Source organism: Dicentrarchus labrax, unplaced genomic scaffold, assembly GCF_905237075.1.
Source record: "Dicentrarchus labrax unplaced genomic scaffold, dlabrax2021, whole genome shotgun sequence".
NCBI lineage: Eukaryota > Metazoa > Chordata > Actinopteri > Moronidae > Dicentrarchus > Dicentrarchus labrax.
Window position 1 is genome coordinate 32,684,887 of NW_026136720.1, and position 22,649 is coordinate 32,707,535.

The 22,649-nt window shown below is 40.5% G+C and overlaps 2 protein-coding genes and 1 long non-coding RNA gene across 12 annotated transcripts in view; 1 reads left to right on the forward strand and 2 right to left on the reverse strand.

The window, feature by feature from the left end:
* LOC127353425 (signal-induced proliferation-associated 1-like protein 2) overlaps positions 1-18,975 on the reverse strand; it is a 118,451-nt gene extending 99,476 nt beyond the window's left edge. For 6 of the 10 annotated variants that reach the window (XR_007881285.1, XM_051382652.1, XM_051382650.1 and 3 more), the window contains exons 1-4: positions 18,647-18,975; positions 10,767-11,828; positions 4,876-5,003; positions 3,744-3,932 (exon numbers count right to left, since the gene is read on the reverse strand). Coding sequence is in view for 9 of the 10 variants with exons in the window: in XM_051382652.1 (XP_051238612.1) it covers positions 3,744-3,932; positions 4,876-5,003; positions 10,767-11,742 (1,293 nt within the window). In the remaining variant the exon portion in view is untranslated. Of the gene's footprint in view, positions 1-3,743; positions 3,933-4,875; positions 5,004-10,766; positions 11,829-11,867; positions 11,943-18,646 lie in introns of those variants that run through there. The other 4 variants (XM_051382651.1, XM_051382645.1, XM_051382646.1 and 1 more) reach the window with 3 other exon arrangements.
* Positions 675-20,963, forward strand: LOC127353495 (uncharacterized). The gene is made up of 3 exons (XR_007881305.1): positions 675-851; positions 6,522-6,812; positions 20,901-20,963. It is a non-coding gene; the product is annotated as an uncharacterized LOC127353495 (long non-coding RNA).
* A 1,408-nt stretch (positions 20,964-22,371) lies between these two features.
* The window catches only part of LOC127352617 (uncharacterized), a 2,991-nt gene continuing 2,713 nt past the window's right edge, over positions 22,372-22,649 (reverse strand). The window contains exon 8 of the mRNA XM_051381152.1: positions 22,372-22,649. This exon is cut by the window's right edge and continues 174 nt beyond it. The gene's annotated coding sequence lies outside the window, so the exon portion shown is untranslated.

Below are 22,649 nucleotides of genomic sequence, written 5' to 3' on the forward strand. Positions count from 1 at the left end.
ACAATCAGGATTAAAGCTTTCTGTGACGTTTTCCTCAGGTTAATTCAATTCAATTCAATTCAATTTTATTTGTACAGCGTCAATTCATAACAGAAGTTATCTCAGGACACTTTTCAAATAGAGCAGGTCTAGACCGAACTCCTTATAACATTATTTACAGAGACCCAACAGTACCACCATGAGCAAGCACTTGGCGACAAGGGCAAGGAAAAACTGGCTATTGAAAGGTTGAAACCTAGGACAGATCCTTCGGCTCTAGGTGGGTGGTCGTCTCCCTCGACCAGTTGGAGAGAGAGAGAGAGAGAGAGAGAGAGACAAACAGACAGACAGGTGCACAGCAACAACAGTATTGGCAATGGCAATCTAGCAGGACCATGGCAGGAGGCTCCATCAGCATCGATTAAAACCTGCGAGACGAGAAAGCACAAGAACTCCGGGGAAGAAGTGAAGTTAGTAACATGCATCAATGGGACATGAATGAGTGCAGAGAGAGGAAGAGAGGAGCTCAGTGCACCATGGGAAATCCCCCGAAAGTCTAGGCCTATAGCAGCATAACTAAGGGATGGTTCAGGACTCAGCTGATCCAGCCCTAACTATAAGCTTTATCAAAGAGGAATGTCTTAAGCCTACTCTTAAATGTGTAGAGGGCATCTGCCTCCCAAACCACAACTGGAAGCTGGTTCCATAGGAGAGGAGCTTGGTAACTGAAGGCTCTGGCTCCTGTTCTACTTTTAGAGACTATAGGAACCACAAGTAGCCCAGCATTCAGAGAACGTAGTGTTCTAGTGGGGTAATAGGGTACTATGAGCTCTTTAAGATATGAAGGGGCCTGACCATGAAGAGCTTTATAGGTGAGGAGGAGGATATTAAATTCTATTCTACATTTTACAGGGAGCCAGTGCAGAGAAGCTAGTACAGGAGAGATGTGATCTCTTTTTCTAGTTCCTGTCAGTACTCATGCTGCAGCGTTTTGAATTAATTGGAGCGTTTTAATGGACTTATTGGGGCAACCTGATAATAAAGAGTTGCAGTAATCCAGCCTTGAAGTAACAAATGTATGGATTAGTTTTTCTGCATCTGTCTGTGATAGTATGTGTCTAATTTTTGTAATATTACTTAAATGAAAAAAGGCAGTCCTAGAGGTCTGCTTCATGTGGGAGTTAAAAGACAAATCCTGATCAAAGATAACTCTTAATACCTTTAGTACCCTTAATTGGCACTTCTTTACTGGATGTGATTCATCTTTTTTTATTATCAGGATATGTAGCACAGTCCTTTAAAGTAGCTGTAATTAAACCCCTTCTTAAAAAGCCCATTCTTGACCCAGGGGTTTTAGTCAACTATAGACCAATCTCTAACCTCCCCTTCCTCTCTAAGATTCTGGAGAAAGTAGTCGCCAAAGAGTTGTGTGACTTTTTACATAACAATAGTTTATTTGATTTTCAGTCAGGATATAGAGTTCATCACAGCACAGAGACAGCTCTGGTTAAAGTTAATAATGACCTTTTGATTGCTTCCGACAATGGACTTGTCTCTGTACTTGTATTATTAGATCTTAGTGCTGCATTTGACACCATTGACCATGATATTCTTTTACAGAGACTTGAGCATCAAATTGGCATTAAAGGAACCGCACTAAGCTGGTTTAAGTCATATCTATCAGATCGTTCGCAGTTTGTGCACGTTAACTATTAATCTTCAATCAACACTACAGTTAGTCATGGAGTTCCACAAGGTTCTGTACTTGGACCAATACTATTTACTTTATATATGCTCCCTTTAGGCAACATTATTAGGAATCACTCCATTAACTTTCACTGTTATGCAGATGATACGCAGTTATATCTATCGATCAAGCCCGATGAAATTAATCAATTATCTAAATTACAAACATGTCTTAAGGACACAAAGTCCTGGATGAGCTGCAATTTTCTGATGTTAACTCAGTGTCTAAAGATATAGTTACTCTAGATGGCATTACCTTGGCCTCAAGCACCACTGTCAGGAATCTTGGAGTTATCTTTGATCAGGATTTGTCATTTAATTCCCACATAAAGCAAACCTCTAGGACTGCCTTCTTTCATTTACGTAATATTACAAAAATTAGACACATCCTGTCACAGACAGATGCAGAAAAACTAATCCATGCATTTGTTACTTCAAGGTTGGATTACTGCAACCCTTTATTATCAGGTTGCCCCAATAAGTCCATTAAAACGCTCCAATTAATTCAAAACGCTGCAGCACGAGTACTGACAGGAACTAGGAAAAGAGATCACATCTCTCCTGTACTAGCTTCTCTGCACTGGCTCCCTGTAAAATGTAGAATTGAATTTAAAATCCTCCTCCTCACCTATAAAGCTCTTCATGGTCAGGCCCCTTCATATCTTAAAGAGCTCATAGTACCCTATTTACCCACTAGAACACTGCGTTCTCTGAATGCTGGGCTACTTGTGGTTCCTATAGTCTCTAAAAGTAGAACAGGAGCCAGAGCCTTCAGTTACCAAGCTCCTCTCCTGTGGAACCAGCTTCCAGTTGTGGTTCGGGAGGCAGACACCCTCACCACATTCAAGAGTAGGCTTAAGACATTCGGCTTTGATAAAGCTTATAGTTAGGGTTGGCTCAGATGAGTCCTGAACCATCCCTTAGTTATGCTGCTATAGGCCTAGACTATCGGGGGATTTCCCATGGTGCACTGAGCTTCTCTCTTCCTCTCTCTTTCTGCACTCATTCATGTCCCATTCATGCATGTTACTAACTTCACTTCTTCCCCAGAGTTCTTGTCCTTTCTTGTCTCACAGGTTCTCGTCGATCCTGGTGGAGCCTCCTGCCATGGTCCTGCTTGACTGCCATTGCCAATACTGTTGTTGCTGTGCATCTGTTTGTCTGTCTGTCTCTCTGTCTCTCTCTCTCGCTCTCTCTCTCTCACCCCAACTGGTCGAGGCAGACGACCACCCACCTAGAGCCAAAGGATCTGTCCTAGGTTTCTGCCTTCTAACAGGCAGTTTTTCCTTGCGCTTGTTGCCAAGTGCTTGCTCATGGTGGTACTGTTGGGTCTGTGTAAATAATGTTACAAGGAGTTCAGTCTAGACCTGCTCTATTTGAAAAGAATCCTGAGATAACTTTCGTTATGAATTGGTGCTATACAAATAAAACTGAATTGAATTGAATTGAATATGCAGAAATAAGATCAAAATTCCTAGCTGAATAAACTGAATTACAATAATAAAAAATAGTATAATAGTAGTTTATGTTTCATACACATAAACAATCTGTAAAAACATAAACAATCTTCTGCATACTGGCTGACCTCTCACAATAATTTGTTTAAGAATTAAGAATTCTCCAGCCACTTTCAGTTCGGTATAAAGCTCTTTTTCCTGAGTTTAACTCAACAGTAGAGAAGGCATGTTAGGTACCAGGTTAGAATATCCCAGTATTTTCCTTCATTAGGCCTAGTGTATGGCACCCCTGATAAAGCCTTGACTATTCTCTGGCCACCCCTTGTATAAAAGTCTAGTTCCCCACTTGGTTGTTGGTTGCTCCTCCCGCCACATGTCAAAGTATCGTTGAGCTAGATACTGAACCCCAAATTGCTCCCGATGCTGTGCATTGGTGTGTGAATGTGTATGAATTAGCTGTTAGCAGAAGGTTCCTGAACCTTCCCTGTTGTTCCTGACTAAGCTTTCTGAGGTAGGTGCTGATTGGTCAGAAAGCTGGTTGGTGCGATGTGATTGGCTCACCTCTTGCTGGTCTAGTTGCAGCAGTAGTTCGGGGACTCTGGGTGAACTGGTGGCCAGTCTCAGACTGTGGATGTTGAGTTCAGGAAGCACAAACTCTAGGACGTCCTTCAGAGGGAGACCTCGGGCTGTGCCATGTTTGGAGGAAGACGGGACAGAGTCCTCCAAGATGGATCCTCTCAGAGTGCAGAGCTGAGATACAAAATAAAGACTCAAGATGAGACTGAAAAAAGGACAGTTAGTGGACATCCTTAAGCAGGAAGTCATGATTTATTATGTATTATAATATGGTCTGTGTGAATAAAAATCTGATTGGCTGTTGGGTGTCCATTACTTCCTGATGTAGGACACCTACTGAACAGTTCCAGTGGAACGATAGCTCTATGGCTCATAGCGTAGCGTTAGTTCTCTGTCTTGTAGCTGAGCCAAAGTGCTTTCTAAGCAGAGGGAACTAGAAATATCTCCTGTTGCCAAGTCGTATCTATGGTTCGTCCTATTTACTGGAGCAGTGAACGTTTCCATTGCTATGGTCAGGGTAAACTAACTAACCCTAACCCTTCCAAGGAAAAAAATGTTTGATAGTTAAACATGCTGTTAGAACATAATGATGTTAATTTTTGGTTTGTGGCTGTGGTATAAACAGGATCTGTCCACCATGTTGTCCATTAATTTCTCATAATGGACACCTCGTCTGGCATGGTCCCTTACTTATTTGCAAGGTTCAAATGTCTTCAGTCAGAACTGTGTTTCTTAAATATCAATTATCAGTCTTTATCGTAATTTCACACTATATACAGCATTTACAGCATTTCACATACCCCTCTGCATTTGACTCATCCTTTGTACATTACGAGCAGTCGGCAGCCGTAGGTACCTGGGGAGCAGTTTGGGTTTAGATGCCTTGCTCAAGGGCACCTTGGCAGTGAAAAGGAGGTGCAACTGGCACCTCTTCAGCTACTAGTCCACACATCATACTGTGGTCCATGCTAGACTTGGCGATCCTCCGGTTCTCATAGCCAAGTCCTTACAGACTGAGCTACTGATTCCCCTAAGTCTTAAGGGCACTAGATGCTGTTGAGCGCAAACTGTATTGGTACTGAAGTTGACTGATGTGGACCGAAGTGGACCAGTTTACCTGTCTGGTCCTGAGGATAACCCTGTAGTTGTACTGTCTCTCATCCTTCTCATGCTCCAGTTTCTCTCGTCTGACACTCAGAGCTACCGGACCAAAGTTTTCATCAACGGCAAAATAGTTCTGGTGATCTGATGGTAAAAACACAGAGAGGTCAGAGGTCAGAGTGAGTCCTGAACTCAGGTGAGTCTCAGTTGAGTCCTGAACCATCCCTTAGTTATTCTGCTATAGGCCTAGCCTATCGGGGCATTTCCCATGATGCACTGAGCTCCTCTCTTCCTCTCTCTTTCTGCACTCATTCATGTCCCATTAATGAATGTTACTAACTTCACTTCTTCCCTGGAGTTCTTGTGCTTTCTCGTCTTGCAGGTTCTCATGGATCCTGGTGGAGCCTGCTGCCATGTTAGATCACAGACATCAATCCATTCACTTATGATTTGTTTATCTTTCTTAAGCCATTTCCTGGTCAAAGCCTTTTTACACACTACTAACAAAAACCTCAAAAAGTATTTATCTCTCTTCTAGATCACCAAGATATGGCATTTTAAAATTAAAAAAGATTTTTGAAAACAAGAATTTATCCAATTTAAAATAATGAAATAGAGTATTGGATGATGCAGGGTGCTGGAGGTGCAATGAAAACTATGGTACTCTGGTTCACATGCTGTGGAGCTGCCCAAAGGTGCAGAGGTTTTGGTTCACTATTCCTGACTACATTCAAACAATTATTGTCAAAGATGTCTCTTTCACTCCAGCCTTGTACATTTATGTCACCCTGACGCAGACTGGGTTTAGCCCTCATGCTGGGGCGGAAGCTCATTGTTATGAATTGGAAAGCCTCCTTCTGGTACGTCTAGCTGGTTAACTAGCTGCATTAATTCAATTCAATTCAATTCAATTCAATTTTATTTGTATAGAGCCAATTCATAACAGAAGGTATCTCAGGACACTTTTCAAATAGAGCAGGTCTATGCCGGACTCTTTATAACCTTATGGCAGACCCAACAGTACCACCATGAGCAAGCACTTGGCGACAAGGGCAAGGAAAACTGCCTGTTAAAAGGCAGAAACCTAGGACAGATCCTTCGGGCTCTAGGTGGGTGGGCGTCTGGCTCGACCAGTTGGGGTGAGAGAGAGAGAGAGAGAGAGAGAGAGAGAGAGAGAGAGAGAGACTGACAGACAGACAGGTGCACAGTAACAACAGTATTGGCAATGGCAATCTAGCAGGACCATGGCAGGAGGCTCCACCAGGATTGATAAGAACCTGCGAGACGAGAAAGCACAAGAACTCCGGGGAAGAAGTGAAGTTAGTAACATGCATTAATGGGACATGAATGAGTGCAGAAAGAGAGAGGAAGAGAGAAGCTCAGTGCACCATGGTCAAGCCCTAACTATAAGCTTTATCAAAGAGGAACGTCTTAAGCCTACTCTTGAATGTGGAAAGGGTGTCTGCCTCCCGAACCACAACTGGAAGCTGGTTCCACAGGAGAGGAGCTTGGTAACTGAAGGCTGTGGCTCCTGTTCTACTTTTAGAGACTATAGGAACCACAAGTAGCCCAGCATTCAGAGAACGTAGTGTTCTAGAGGGGTAATAGGGTACTATGAGCTCTTTAAGATATGAAGGGGCCTGAACATGAAGAGCTTTATAGGTGAGGAGGAGGATTTTAAATTCAATTCTACATTTTACAGGGAGCCAATGCAGAGAAGCTAGTACAGGAGAGATGTGATCTCTTTTTCTAGTTCCTGTCAGTACTCGTGCTGCAGCGTTCTGAATTAATTGGAGCGTTTTAATGGACTTATTGGGGCAACCTGATAATAAAGAGTTGCAGTAATCCAGCCTTGAAGTAACAAATGCATGGATTAGTTTTTCTGCATCTGTCTGTGACAGGATGTGTCTAATTTTTGTAATATTACGTAAATGAAAGAGGGCAGTCCTAGAGGTCTGCTTTATGTGGGAATTAAATGACAAATCCTGATCAAAGATAACTCCAAGATTCCTGACAGTGGTGCTTGAGGCCAAGGTAATGCCATCTAGAGTAACTATATCTTTAGACACTGAGTTAACATCAGAAAATTGCAGCTCATCCAGGATTTTATGTCCTTAAGACATGTTTGTAATTTAGGTAATTGATTAATTTCATTGGGTTTGATTGATAGATATAACTGTGTATCATCTGCATAACAGTGAAAGTTAATGGAGTGATTCCTAATAATGTTGCCTAAAGGGAGCATATATAAAGTAAATAGTATTGGTCCAAGTACAGAACCTTGTGGAACTCCATGACTAACTGTAGTATTTATTGAAGATTCATCGTTAACATGTACAAACTGCGAACGATCTGATAAATATGACTTAAACCAGCTTAGTGCGGTTTCTTTAATGCCAATTTGATGCTCAAGTCTCTCTAAAAGAATATTATGGTCAATGGTGTCAAATGCAGCACTAAGATCTAATAATACAAGTACAGAGACAAGTCCATTGTCAGAAGCAATCAGAAGGTCATTATTAACTTTAACCAGAGCTGTCTCTGTGCTATGATGAACTCTAAATCCTGACTGAAAATCCTCAAATAAACTGAATAATATCCAGTAAAGAAGTGCCAATTAAGGGAACAACTTCTTTAAGCAGCCTAGTTGGGATCGGGTCTAACAGACAGGTTGATGGCTTTGATGAAGAAATTATTGAAGTTAACTGATGAAGATCGATAGCAGAAAAACAGTCTAAATATATATCCAAGTTTACATTAGAAAGTACCTGAACTTGGAGAGCCACTGATAACTGTTGATGGCAGTTGGTGATTAATTTTCTCTCTAATAGTAATCATTTTATTATAAAAGAAGCTCATGAAGTCATTGCTACTTAAGTTTATGGGGATATGTGGCTCAATAGAGCTGTGACTCTCTGTCAGCCTGGCTACAGTGCTGAAGAGGAACCTAGGGTTATTCTTATTTTCTTCTATTAGTGCTGAATAATAGGCTCCTCTGGCCTTACGGAGGGCCTTTCTATAAGTTTTAAGATTATCTTGCCAAATTGAGCGATATTCTGATAATTTGGAAGAGCGCCATTTCCTTTCAGATTTCCTAGCTATTTGCTTTAACTGGCGGGTTTGGTGGTTGTACCACGGTGCTAGTCTCCTATGTTTTAATAATTTCCTTTTTATTGGAGCGATAGAGTCTAATGTTGATCGTAGTGAGCCTGCAGCACTATCGCCAAGATTATCAATTTCAGAGGAACTAAAGTCATTATAGGACTCTGTTAAATTCAGACATGGCATTGAATTAAACACTGAAGGAATCTCCTCCTTAAATTTAGCTACAGCACTGTCAGATAGACATCTGCTGTAGGAAGTTTTGCCTAATGGCTTATAATCTAATAGTATGAATTCAAAAGTTATTAAATAATGGTCAGATAGCAAAGGATTATGTGGGAAGACTATTAAATGTTCAATATCAATGCCATATGATAGAACAAGGTCAAGAGTGTGATTAAAACAATGAGTTGGTTTATTTACACTCTGACAGAAGCCAATTGAGTCTATTAATGATATAAATGCGTTACTAAGGCTGTCATTGTTAACATCCACATGAATATTAAAATCACCTACAATAATTACTTTATCTGATTTAAGGACTAAACTTGATAAAAACTCTGAGAATTCAGATATAAAATCAGAGTACGGTCCAGGAGCGCGGTACACTATAACAAACAGAACTGGCTGCAGTGTTTTCCAGTTTGGGTTACAAAGACTAAGAACAAGGCTTTCAAATGAATTATAATTTAGTTTAGGTTTAGGGTCCATTAAAACGCTCGAATCATATATGGCTGCTACTCCACCTCCTCGGCCAGTGCCTCGAGGAATGTGAGTATTAATATGACTGGGGGGGTGGATTCATTTAGGCTAACATACTCCATGTGGGACAACCAGGTCTCAGTAAGACAAAGTAAATCAATATCATAATTTGATATTAATTCATTCACTAAAACAGCTTTTGAAGACAGAGACCTGATATTTAACAGTCCACATTTCATTCTCTTATTTTGTGCTACTGAGGAGTTAGTTTTAATTTTTATTAGATTTTTATGTTGAACTCCTCTTGTTTTTATTTCTTTAAATAATTTAGGTGGTTGGGGGACAGACACAGTCTCTATGGGGTTTTGGGTGGGTGACTGTACTAATGGAAGAGCAGAGAAGTGTGTAAGACAGCAGCTCTGCTTCCTGGTCCCAACTCTGGACTGTCAGGTTTTAGAAATAAACTTCGCCATATTTCTAGATAAGAGAGCCGCTCCATCCAAAGTGGGATGGATGCCGTCTCTCCTAATCAGACCAGGTTTTCCCCAAAATGGCTGCCAGTTATCAATGAAGCCCATATCGTTTGCTGGACACCACCTTAGAAAATGTATCATTCAGTTTACTCAATAGGGTGGAACTTTATGTCCCGAAGTGGAATTTGTGGCTATTTATTTTATGTTGCACCTTCTTTTCATTTCTTTCATTTTATATTAATAGTTATTTAGATTATTTTGAATGTATTCACATAAAGTATTTTGACTTCTTGTCTTACACAGCTATATATTTTATTTATCCATTCACTGTTTTATAGTATTTTGTCTGCTGGAGTACAGAAGGGAGGGGAGCTTGTCATTAACCTTCCATTCCCATTCTTCCAGAGTTATTGTGAGATTGCCCTCTGCTTCCCATCTTACTTTAATATTCAAAGGATGCTCTGTTTTTTAAACAATAATACCAACAAATCTCGGACTGGAAAATAAGTGATCCTGATTCTGTAAATGTAAGTTGTCTTCAACCACCTTCATGAGATTGTTGTGATATGTGATTATAAGTCTGTATCAAGTCTAACAGTAGAAATTTTGTTGTGTTTGTTTACATCGCACAGAGCTGACTGTAAACAGAAAGAGTCAGCGCTCTACACACACACACACACACACACACACACACACACACACACCGACTGTCTGATGTGGGTCATATTTAATCCTAAAAATCTGTTCATATGTTAAATAACTGAATGTGTGTGTGTGTTTAAGATATCTGCTGCTGATGTTTATTTACTCATTTCCTCAACCAGATTCCAGTCACTAAAATAGCATTTTTGTGTTTATCTCTTATTGCCACTTCCTGGGAAGATGGCAGGATGGCGCCGTTCTGGTGGCAGCTGACAGAACTTTGTGTATTTTGTGTTTGCCTTGTTGACTTATTTGTACTTCAGTTTGTTAGCTTTATCACTGAAGATGGACAGCATGCTCTATGATAATATTTTTTGATACCAGTACCCATCCTTTGACTTTAATACTGGTTCCTGAACAAAATAATTTTTTTTATTAAATTTAACATAAGAAAAAGACATTACACATTATGGTACAGTTACTCAGCTGTTCAGAGACCTGGGAGAGAAGAAACTGATCTGTGCACTCAACAATATAAATAAAACAATAAGTGGCAATAGGCCACTGTAGCATCTTGTCTGCCTAAACTTAAGAAATGAATATGTGGGTGGTGACGTTTATGGTATTGGTAAATATTGGCACAGTGAGATGACTCTTACTCACTAAACTAAGCAGAATATACATAATGAAAATTACACAGTCAATGATGACACAAGAGGTCTAAAAGTCTAAATTCATAGGAAAGAGACTGATCAAATATTATTCCTAAATATGAGACAATTTCAGCTCCATTTGAAGACACTTTGAATGTATTTTTTCATGACTTGTTACAAATGATCCACTGTCTCACACTCTCTACCTTCATTCAACCACCACTGGCTCTCAGATGGTGCAGGCAGACAGGAGTCTGAGGTCCGAGTGTCCGGGGAGAAACAACCAATGTGGCCTTGTGGGCCTGGTATGGTTACAGTCTAGAATCAGGTCTTACCTTTGTTGTAGAAGTATTTCAGATAGTATTTGGCTCCGAGGTCAAAGTGTTCGATGTCGTAGTTCTTCACCAGGTTTTGAGGGAACACATTTTCACTGCAGACTTCTAGGACTGACAGGCCAGCGTTGGAACAGGTTCTGCTGAACACTGACTGGGTGCCTGGGGTGCTGTTGGCCCTGGTCAGGCCCAGCTTCTTATCTGGTTCCCCTCTAGTCTCGTTAATGAAGAACGGACAGCTGAGCACCAGACCGCCATTTTCGTCGCTCCTGAACATGTTTGCTGTGACGTCCACTGCAGGATCAGCAGCTTCCTGCCGCGATGACCCTGCCCAGGCCACCGTAGAGGTGGTCTTCCTGTGTCTTAGGTTTGGTTGGGGGTCGGAGGACTCGCTGATGTTGAAGAAGATGCTCTGAACATCATAATGAGAGAAACTGAACCTGACCTCCTGCTGCTGATCCCTGAACCCTCTTGGACTTCTCAGTCGGCTAAAGAGGGACGCCTCTGTCTGCTGAGGTCTGTGTCCTGCTACATAGACCATTTCCCCACGGGCAATCTGAGCTGCAGTCTGCAGGCTGGCTGATGGCAAGGCATTGAGGTATGGAGGTTCAGGGAGAGGTGGCAGTCCACTCTGACCAGGTTGGTCCAGAGTCGAGGTGCTGCCGTACTGTCGCCTCAGACTGGCTTGTGTGTGCGGGTTGATGGCTGCAGGATCCAGATCTTCGATGTCACTGATGGTCCCCTCGCTGTTACTCCTCTTCATCCTCCTGCTGGGGGAGTGACTCAGGAGGTCCCAGAAGGGGTATCTGGTCTCTGATCTAATCTGTTGAGGTCCTTTCAGGAAGTTCTGGACCAGATTGTCGTATCTAGGTGGGGGCTGAGCATCCCAGACCTCCCTCCTTTGAGGCCAGTCAGACACTCGAGCCCGGACCCCCATCTTCGGTACAGCTGGAGCCCCCTGAACCACCGGAGGTCCCATAATCCTGATCCACAAGACCTGACAAGGAAAAGTCCTGAAGAATCTGAAGTCAGTGAATGCAAAGAGGACTCTTTATCCGCACAGACCTGAAATACACAAAATATTTAAATCAATCAGCTGTTTACCTGTTGATGAGTGACTGAGTCCCAACAGCCAGTCACAGCTCTCCACCTGTCTGTCAGATATCAACAGAACTCTATCAGGCAGAACAGAGTCACTCTGGTTCAGCCAATCATTACACTGGAGGGAGGAGCCAGACGACACACCTGTGAACTCCCACCTAACACACACACACACACACACACACACACACACACACACACAATTACTGCAATGCAGCCTCACACAGGGTTGGATACCGAATCATGGCACCAGTTCCTGTACGACTGTATCTACTGGAACGAATCGTGACGCAGGTGTGGGTGCCTGCTTTCAGTAGCAGAACTGTCTCTGCTGCCAATGTTACAGGAAACAGAGGACTCACCACACTGAGCCATCACTAGTGAACATTTGTTCCCACAATATCCAAAAATAGAGAAAAAATATTTCATCTGGGTGACAGTGTAACACTATTGTACTAGCCAATCAGCACTGATCAGTTATATTAGTAATTCATTAGTATTATTTCATTCATCTACAGAGACTCTGTACAGTGTATGGTCTGAGACACTGTGAAGTTTGTCTCTACTGTTGGAGCAGCTGATAAGTGCACAGCTTCTTCCACATTTTATAGACGATGTAAAAGAAACGTCACAGACAGGTGGAGGTAAAGAGAAAAGTGTTCACTTCTGAGGACAGCTTGCATTCAAACCCACTGTAGAGAGACCCCCCACAGTGATGGAGACGGTTTACTTCCTGTACTTCCACAAACTCATGTACACTTTAAACTACTAACAGTCAATATATTGTTCCATTTCAAGTTCAAGTTTACCAGTTCTTCCTGTATACAGCCATGACATCATCTAGAGGTGTAAGAAAATATCACAAATATTGCATTGCAATATTTTGTTATGCAATATTGCATCAATTCTTAAAAAAACCCTGTATTGATTTTTGTGTTTAAACAGCAGATAGCAGTGTTGTAAACTGAGATACACTGTTCTACATAATGGTGGTGTGTTCTTTAATACTGTGACAGTTTTCCTAAAATTGTTTACGTCACATTTACTTAATATTTACTTTCATGATATCCAATGAAATAATGTAATTATGAAACTGAGAGTGAATTTATAATAACAATAAATAACAATTTACACTGTAAAACCTCAAATTGTTTGAGGAAACCAGTAGATATTAAAAAATATGTGATTTGAGTAACTTACGTATTTAATGTTAAGGTAACTTAGGTAAATTAAGTTTATTGTACCAATTCCATTAAAACTAGTAAGTATATGAGCCTCGGGGGCGCTGTGGAGCCGCAGACCAAGATGGCAGCTTAGGGTGGGTGCTCCTCGCAGCTTTGCAAAAAGTTCACAAAGTCCTAGTCATTAACGCTTCTAATTACTTCCAAAAGATGTCTAAACAAACGACGCTCAAAGACTGTGTGGCTCTCAGATACCCAAAACTACAATTAATGCGGCAGCCGATGATGCTAACGATGCGGCTAGCCCACGGACTGACTTAGCTGCGGTGCTAAGTGAGCTGCAGTCACTGTGTATGGCTGTCAGCGTGATTAACACCAAGATAAGTACTTTTGACGGCTTTGGGGCAAAACTCGACAACGTGGAGAGACGCATAGCTGAGATGAATAGCTCTGTCGATGCTGTGCAAAAGAGTTTTGCAGTCCTTCAACAAGATATTACCGCTAATGGTACGAGCCTCACGGAGGCTGAAGGGCGCATAGGGGACACCGAAGATAGCCTGCAGAGTGTGAAAACGGAGCTGACTGACGCCGATAAACGCATTGCCTTTTTAGAGTCTAAGACGGAAGACCTAGAAAATCGTGCTCGGAGAAAGAACTTAAGACTGGTGGGGCTCCCCGAACACGTCGTTCACCTTGGAAAAGAGCGCACCGCAAGACCAAGACCGGATCAGAGCAGAGCTGTAATCGTTCATTTCCTGCGATTTCAAGACCGCAATGTTGTCTTCAACACATCCAAACAATGCTCGCTTACTCACGATGGTCACAAAATCTTCTTTGCTCAAGATCTATCAGTGGAAACCATGAAGGTGCGGAGCTCATTCAATGCAGTGAGGAAAAAGTTCATTGAAGCTGGAACTTTTCGGGGATTCACCCTACGCCCTTGTAAAATGAGGGCTCTCCACAACGGGATAGTTCTTTTCTCCACACCAGAAGAAGCTGAGAACTTCCTCCCAAACTCCTAAACTTCTAAATGCAGATGAGTATAGGTAACTATAGAAGGATCGATATGGACAATAGTATATATAGGTGCACTGTAGTTTAATATAAGTTCTGTTAAGTTCGATTTATATACATTCTGTACTCTCTAATTTAGTTTAATTATATGGAGAGCTGCTACTACCATATTTGGTGGACACTTTATTTTATGCACCTACTATAGGCCGATACATTTGTGTATTTGACACAGGCTACTGAGGCAGTTAAATCAAGAAGCGTTAATTCAATTCAATTCAATTCAATTCAATTTTATTTGTATAGTGCCAATTCATAACAGAAGTTATCTCAGGACACTTTTCAAATAGAGTAGGTCTAGACCAAACTCTTTATAACATTATTTACAGAGACCCAACAGTACCACCATGAGCAAGACCTTGGAGACAGGGGCAAGGAAAAACTGCCTGCCTGTTAAAAGGCAGAAACCTAGGACAGATCCTCCAGCTCTAGGTGGGTGGTCGTCTGTCTCGACCAGTTGGGGGGTGAGAGAGAGAGAGAGAGAGAGAGAGAGAGAGAGAGAGAGAGAGAGCGAGAGACAGACAGACAGGTGCACAGCAACAACAGTATTGGCAATGGCAATCTAGCAGGACCACGGCAGGAGGCTCCACCAGGATCGATAAGAACCTGCGAGACAAGAAAGTACAAGAACTCCGGGGAAGAAGTGAAGTTAGTAACATGCATTAATGGGACATGAATGAGTGCAGAAAGAGAGAGGAAGAGAGGAGCTCAGTGCACCATGGGAAATCCCCCGATAGTCTAGGCATATAGCAGCATAACTAAGGGATGGTTCAGGACTCACCTGATCCAGCCCTAACTATAAGCCAACTGTAGACCAATCTCTAACCTCCCCTTCCTATCTAAGATTCTGGAGAAAGTTGTCGCCCAAGAGTTGTGTGTCTTTCTACATAACAATAGTTTATTTGAGGATTTTCAGTCAGGATTTAGAGTGCATCATAGCACAGAGACAGCTCTGGTTAAAGTTAATAATGACCTTTTAATTGCTTCACACTTGTCTCTGTACTTGTATTACTACATCTTAGTGCTGCATTTGACACCATTGACCATAATATTCTTTTACAGAGACTTGAGCATCAAATTGGCATTAAAGGAACCGCACTAAGCTGGTTTAAGTCATATTTATCAGATTGTTCGCAGTTTGTACATGTTAACGATGAATCTTCAATAAATACTACAGTTAGTCATGGAGTTCCACAAGGTTCTGTACTTGGACCAATACTATTTACTTTATATATGCTCCCTTTAGGCAACATTATTAGGAATCACTCCATTAACTTTCACTGTTATGCAGATGATACGCAGTTATATCTATCGATCAAGCCCGATGAAATTAATCAATTATCTAAATTACAAACATGTCTTAAGGACATAAAATCATGGATGAGCTGCAATTTTCTGATGTTAAACTCAGAAAAAAACGAAATTCTTCAGGATTTGTCATTTAACTCCCACATAAAGCAAACCTCCAGGACTGCCTTCTTTCATTTACGTAATATTACAAAAATTAGACACATCCTATCACATACAGATGCAGAAAAGCTAAACCATGCATTTGTTACTTCAAGGCTGGATTACTGCAACTCTTTGTTATCAGGTTTCCCCAATAAGTCCATTGAAACGCTCCAATTAATTCAGAACGCTGCAGCACGAGTACTGACAGAAACTAGAAAAAGAGATCACATCTCTCCTGTACTAGCTTCTCTGCACTGGCTCCCTGTAAAATGTAGAATAGAATTTAAAATCCTCCTCCTCACCTATAAAGCTCTTCATGGTCAGGCCCCTTCATATCTTAAAGAGCTCATAGTACCCTATTACCCCTCTAGAACACTACGTTCTCTGAATGCTGGGCTACTTGTGGTTCCTATAGTCTCTAAAAGTAGAACAGGAGCCAGAGCCTTCAGTTACCAAGCTCCTCTCCTGTGGAACCAGCTTCCAGTTGTGGTTCGGGAGGCAGACACCCTCTCCACATTCAAGAGTAGGCCTAAGACATTCCTCTTTGATAAAGCTTATAGTTAGGGCTGGATCTGGTGAGTCCTGAACCATCCCTTAGTTATGCTGCTATAGGCCGAGACTATCGGGGGATTTCCCATGGTGCACTGAGCTCCTCTCTTCCTCTCTCTTTCTGCACTCATTCATGTCCCATTAATGCATGTTACTAACTTCACTTCTTCCCCGGAGTTCTTGTACTTTCTCGTCTCGCAGGTTCTTATCGATCCTGGTGGAGCCTCCTGCCATAGTCCTGCTAGATTGCCATTGCCAATACTGTTGTTGCTGTACACCTGTCTGTCTGTCTGTCTCTCTCTCTCTCTCTCTCTCTCTCTCTCTCTCTCTCTCGCTCTCTCACCCCAACTGGTCGAGACAGACGACCACCCACCTCGAGCCGAAGGATCTGTCCTAGGTTTCTGCCTTTTAACAGGCAGTTTTTCCTTGCCCTTGTCGCCAAGTGCTTGCTCATGGTGGTACTGTTGGGTCTCTGTAAATAATGTTATAAAGAGTTCGGTCTAGACCTGCTCTATTTGAAAAGTGTCCTGAGATAACTTCTGTTATGAATTGGCACTATACAAATAAAATTGAATTGAATTGAATTGAATTGAACTAATGTGGTATGTGTAGATGTGTTTTGTGTGTCTTTATTGAAAATCAATAAAAAACATTGTTAAAAAAAAAAGTATATGAGCCTCATATGAAGCATTTCTCCAAATCTATTCAAAATGTGTCACTTAAATACAAATGTTACCACTTAAGTTGAATTTACTTTATTTTTCTTCCACTAAAGCAAATTATTACATAACCATATTCATTAATATACTCGAAATATTGCCCAAATTTAAGATCAGAGTTATTCAACAATTGATGTAGGAGTTGAGTTTAAATAACAAGAATGAACTTACTGCTTTTATTAAGATTAAATTGTTTTTTACAGTGTAACATTAACTGTGTGTGTGTGATATTTGAAGCAGCTGACTCATCTTCAGCAGTGACAGCTGGAGGAGTCACACATAGTATCCAGTATTTACATACATATAAATATACACAGTATACAGGTATGTACTGTATGTAAATTCTTTTGGATTTATGAACCTGTGACATTAAAATGTTAATAATTATCTCTCTCTACAGGTGATTTGAACCCGCAGGGAGAGACACTGGGTCCCCTAGTCATCTCATTTGGTGCTGTAAAGGGACAGTGGAAGGACCTACAGGACACCTGTCCTCAGGTACTGTGTTAGGTGGTCATGTGATCCTGTTTATCACACCTGAGTGCTCAGGTGATTTACTGAGTGAACCTGAGGAAGTTGCAGGAGAAACTTGTTGTTCATTCCTGATTAGTTATTAGCTGTTCGCTCACACTCTGCTGGTTGCAGTTATCCAGGATCTCAATACAAATCCAACTTCCACATACAGAAGGAGGTTTGATTGATCAACGATGGTGATTTAATGCTTTCCTATAAGGAACTTTGTTTAAAAAGAGTCTTTTTAGCCTGAGAGTAGCAGGATAATCAATAAATCAATCAATATCAACATGAAACATCATAGTATCTAGAAATATCTAATGTGTCTCAGTTTACACGCCTATATTTCAATGTTTGATTTTCAGATCAAAATATATCAATATATCAATATTTCAGCTCCACTGACACTGAGCTGTTTTTATAGCTATAATGATCAATATTACAGGTTCATACTGTTTTCATGCTGCTCAGATCGGTCCTTTACTATTATTATCAGTATTATTATCTGTATTATTATCTGTATTATTATCTGTACTATTATCTGTATTATTATCAGTACTGTTATCTGTATTATTATCTGTATTATTATCTGTATTATTATCTGTACTATTATCTGTATTATTATTATCAGTACTTTTATCAGTATTATTATCTGTACTATTTTCTGTATTATTATCAGTATTATTATCAGTACTATTATCAGTACTATTATCTGTATTATTATCTGTACTATTATCTGTATTATTATCTGTATTATTATTATCAGTACTTTTATCAGTATTATTATCTGTATTATTATCTGTACTATTATCTGTATTATTATTATCAGTACTTTTATCAGTATTATTATCTGTACTATTATCTGTATTATTATCAGTACTTTTATCAGTATTATTATCTGTACTATTATCTGTATTATTATCAGTATTATTATCTGTATTATTATCAGTACTTTTATCTGTATTATTATCTGTACTATTATCTGTATTATTATCAGTATTATTATCAGTATTTACTGATTACTATTACTACTGATACTACTAATTCTACTAATTCTGCTAATACTACTACTAATACGGATACTACTAATACTACTAATTCTGCTAATACTACTACTAATACTGATACTACTACTACTACTGCTACTACTACTGATACTACTAATACTACTAATACTGACACTGATACTAATACTGACACTAATACTAATACTACTAATACTACTACTACCAACAGTTATTACACACACACACACACACACACACAGACACACAAAGACACACACAGCTAAAGTTACCTCCGCGCGGCCCTGCAGAAACAGTCCCGTCCAGAACCTGGTTTCTGTCGGACTCCTGAACTCCGCAGAAGATCCTGGTCTCTGTAGTAAACCTGGTATCTGTGGGACATGGTCTCAGACATGCAGGTCTCTGTTAACTCGCCTCTCTCAGCTGTTTCCGCTCAGGCTCGGATGCTGCTGGGCTAATGATGCCTTCATGTGATGCTCGTAAATTCAACACTTCATGGTCCCGATGTTCCTCCTTTATTACTGATTCCTGCTCTTCTTCCTCGTCTAAGTGGACTAGGTGTACAGAAAACACCTGAACACATCTCTTTCTTCAGAGGAGACTGAACTGATCAGTCTAATTGATCCAGATCAATATTCTCCACTTCCACACATATATTCTAGTTCACTTAACAGTAAGACTTGTTCATGCTGATACTGAATAAACAGAACATATACTCTGTCTGTGAATGAGTTCATGGGAACGTACTGCCACCGTGTGGTTCCTGACAGCAACTACACTGTAGTAAAGAGAGGGAGAGGGGGAGAGGGAGAGAGAGAGGGAGAGAGGGAGAGAGAGACAGAGAGAAAGGGGGAGGGAGGAAGGGAGGGAGAGAAAGAGAGACAGGGAGAGGGAGTGATAGATAGATAGATAGATAGATAGATAGATAGATAGATAGATAGATAGATAGATAGATAGATAGATAGATAGATAGACTTTATTAATCCCCGGAGGGAAATTGGGTCGTCATAGCAGCCAGGTACATTAAAATACAATAAAATACAACAATAGAATAAAATACAATAGTAGAATCAAATACTTAGAAAAGATTAAAAAAAAGATAAATAGATAGATAAGGTTTTGGAGTTGTAGTTGCAAGATGGTGGTAATAGTACTGATGACATTATGGTAGTGTTATTGTTAATAACAGTATATAATAATAACAATATATAATGATAATATTAATAATATTTATAATATGTATATATAATATGATGACTGAACAGATATACATGTATACACATAGATATTATACATTAATATTGATATAATGTAAACATGTGTAATATATTCAGCCTGTGCAAAGTGTGTATACATACATACTGTAATATATATACACAATATATGTATATAATATTCAATTCAATTCAATTCAATTTTATTTGTATAGCGCCAATTCATAACAGAAGTTATCTCAGGACACTTTTCAAATAGAGCAGGTCTAGACCGAACTCTTTATAACATTATTTACAGAGACCCAACAGTACCACCATGAGCAAGACCTTGGAGACAAGGGCAAGGAAAAACTGCCTGTTAAAAGGCAGAAACCTAGGACAGATCCTCCGGCTCTAGGTGGGTGGTCGTCTGTCTCGACCAGTTGGGGTGAGAGAGAGAGAGAGAGAGAGAGAGAGAGAGAGAGAGAGAGAGACAGAGAGAGAGACAGACAGACAGGTGCACAGCAACAACAGTATTAGCAATAGCAATCTAGCAGGACCATGGCAGGAGGCTCCACCAGGATCGACAAGAACCTGCGAGACGAGAAAGCACAAGAACTCCGGGGAAGAAGTGAAGTTAGTAACATTCATTAATGGGACATGAATGAGTGCAGAAAGAGAGAGGAAGGGAGGAGCTCAGTGCACCATGGGAAATCCCCCGATAGTCTAGGCCTATAGCAGCATAACTAAGGGATGGTTCAGGACTCACCTGATCCAGTCCTAACTATAAGCTTTATCAAAGAGGAATGTCTTAAGCCTACTCTTGAATGTGGTGAGGGTGTCTGCCTCCCGAACCACAAATGGAAGCTGGTTCCACAAGAGAGGAGCTTGGTAACTGAAGGCTCTGGCTCCTGTTCTACTTTTAGAGACTATAGGAACCACAAGTAGCCCTGCATTCAGAGAACGTAGTGTTCTAGAGGGGTAATAGGGTACTATGAGCTCTTTAAGATATGAAGGGGCCTGACCATGAAGAGCTTTGTAGGTGAGGAGGAGGATTTTAAATTCTATTCTACATTTTATAGGGAGCCAGTGCAGAGAAGCTAGTACAGGAGAGATGTGATCTCTTTTTCTAGTTCCTGTCAGTACTCGTGCTGCAGCGTTCTGAATTAATTGGAGCGTTTTAATGGACTTATTGGGGCAACCCGATAATAAAGAGTTGCAGTAATCCAGCCTTGAAGTAACAAATGCATGGATTAGTTTTTCTGCATCTGTCTGTGATAGGATGTGTCTAATTTTTGTGATATTACGTAAATGAAAGAAGGCAGTCCTAGAGGTCTGCTTCATGTGGGAGTTAAAAGACAAATCCTGATCAAAGATAACTCCAAGATTCCTGACAGTGGTGCTAAAGGGCCAAGGTAATGCCATCAACAGTAACTATATCTTTAGACAGTGAGTCTCTGTCTCTTTTTTTATATATATACTATAGGGGATTTACACTCTATTTTTTTATACACACAGGGAGAGAGATGGTGGAGTAATGGGCACACCACGTAAGCAGCACCCAAGAGCAGTTTCTTGGGGTTAGGTGGCTTTCTCAAGGGCACCTTGGCAGTGCACAAGAGTTGAGACTGGCCCCTGTCGAGCTACCAGTCCACACTCCATATTATGGTCTGTGGGGCTTGAACCAGCAGCCCTCCGGTTCCCAAGCCAAGTCCCTATACACTGAGCTACTGCCACCCCCATAACATCTGCAGAATAAACTAAAGTAACTACAGTCAGAATAAACAGTGAGAAAATAAGGACATTGAAACAAAAGTTTCTCTAATTTCTCTAAGAAATTTAAATCCGGATTAAAAGTGCTGACATCATCATCACACTTTTTATTATAAATCAAAATCTGATCTTTATTTTATACAAAGAAGAAACATATTCACAGAAGAATATTTCTGAATGTCTCACATCATTACTGTCTTTGTACAAGTTGATTTTTAAAAATAGACTGAAATTATAAAATTCATAACTGCTTTATAACAGACTATATATTGTGTATGTATGTTTTTTATATTATTATATTATATTGTCACTCTACTTCTATCTGTCTACAGGTGGTCTATTCTTTAACAAATACATTAATAAACACTTCTGCTTACAACTACATTATAGTATAGTTATTAAACCTACAGTGTGTCATTTCTGCCACTAGGGGGCCCCTCACATCCAATCAATAAGAAAGCAGGAAGTTTGATGAGGTGGTGAAGCAGCGTGGGATCATGGGAGTTGTTGTCTTCACCACCATTGGTGTCATTGCAGTCAGCTTCTCCCGGTTAGGATTCCTTCAGTGTTCATGGTTCAGGAGGTTTCTACCGGGAGCCCAATGATCCACAGAGGTCTCCTCCTCTCCAACACAAACAGACCCGCTGATTAAAACCACTAAACACACTGAATAAAGCAGTTCCACCTTAAACACACTGAATAAAGCAGTTCCACCTTAACAATCACTGCTTCTCCCACGCTGTTGGACAGACAAAGGACGTCCCGGAGGGGCTGCGAGCCGAGCTGCTGCTAACGTTAGCTGCTAATGCTAATGCTAACGTTAGCTCAGCTTGTTTCTCTGATACCTTAAGATCCAGACATCCGATGACTAAAATCCTTCATCCGGTTCAAACATAGAGTTAAAAAGCACCAAGGTCTAAACAGTAGATGGTAAACAGTCAATGTATGACAGCTTCTGATTATTGATTGAATCAGCTCCATATAGAACATGGCTCTAAAAGTTATACACTGTTTAATAAGGAAATGTTAGATTAGAGATTTAACCATTTATTGATTATTGATTATACACTGTAAAAGGGGGTATAAACAACTTTTTAAATATTTGCTACATTAGCTGAGAAGTTATTTTAATGCTTAAAGTCTGTTGTTACTACATTATCCATGATTCATTGCAAACAGTGACCATGCTACGCACACTTTGACATGGTTCTTAGATGTTCTTGTCCAGGTCAGGGTGCTGTCCGTCTCCAGATGTTCTCAAGCTCATCTTCCAGCTCATCATCCAGCTCATCAAACTGCCAGCAATCAG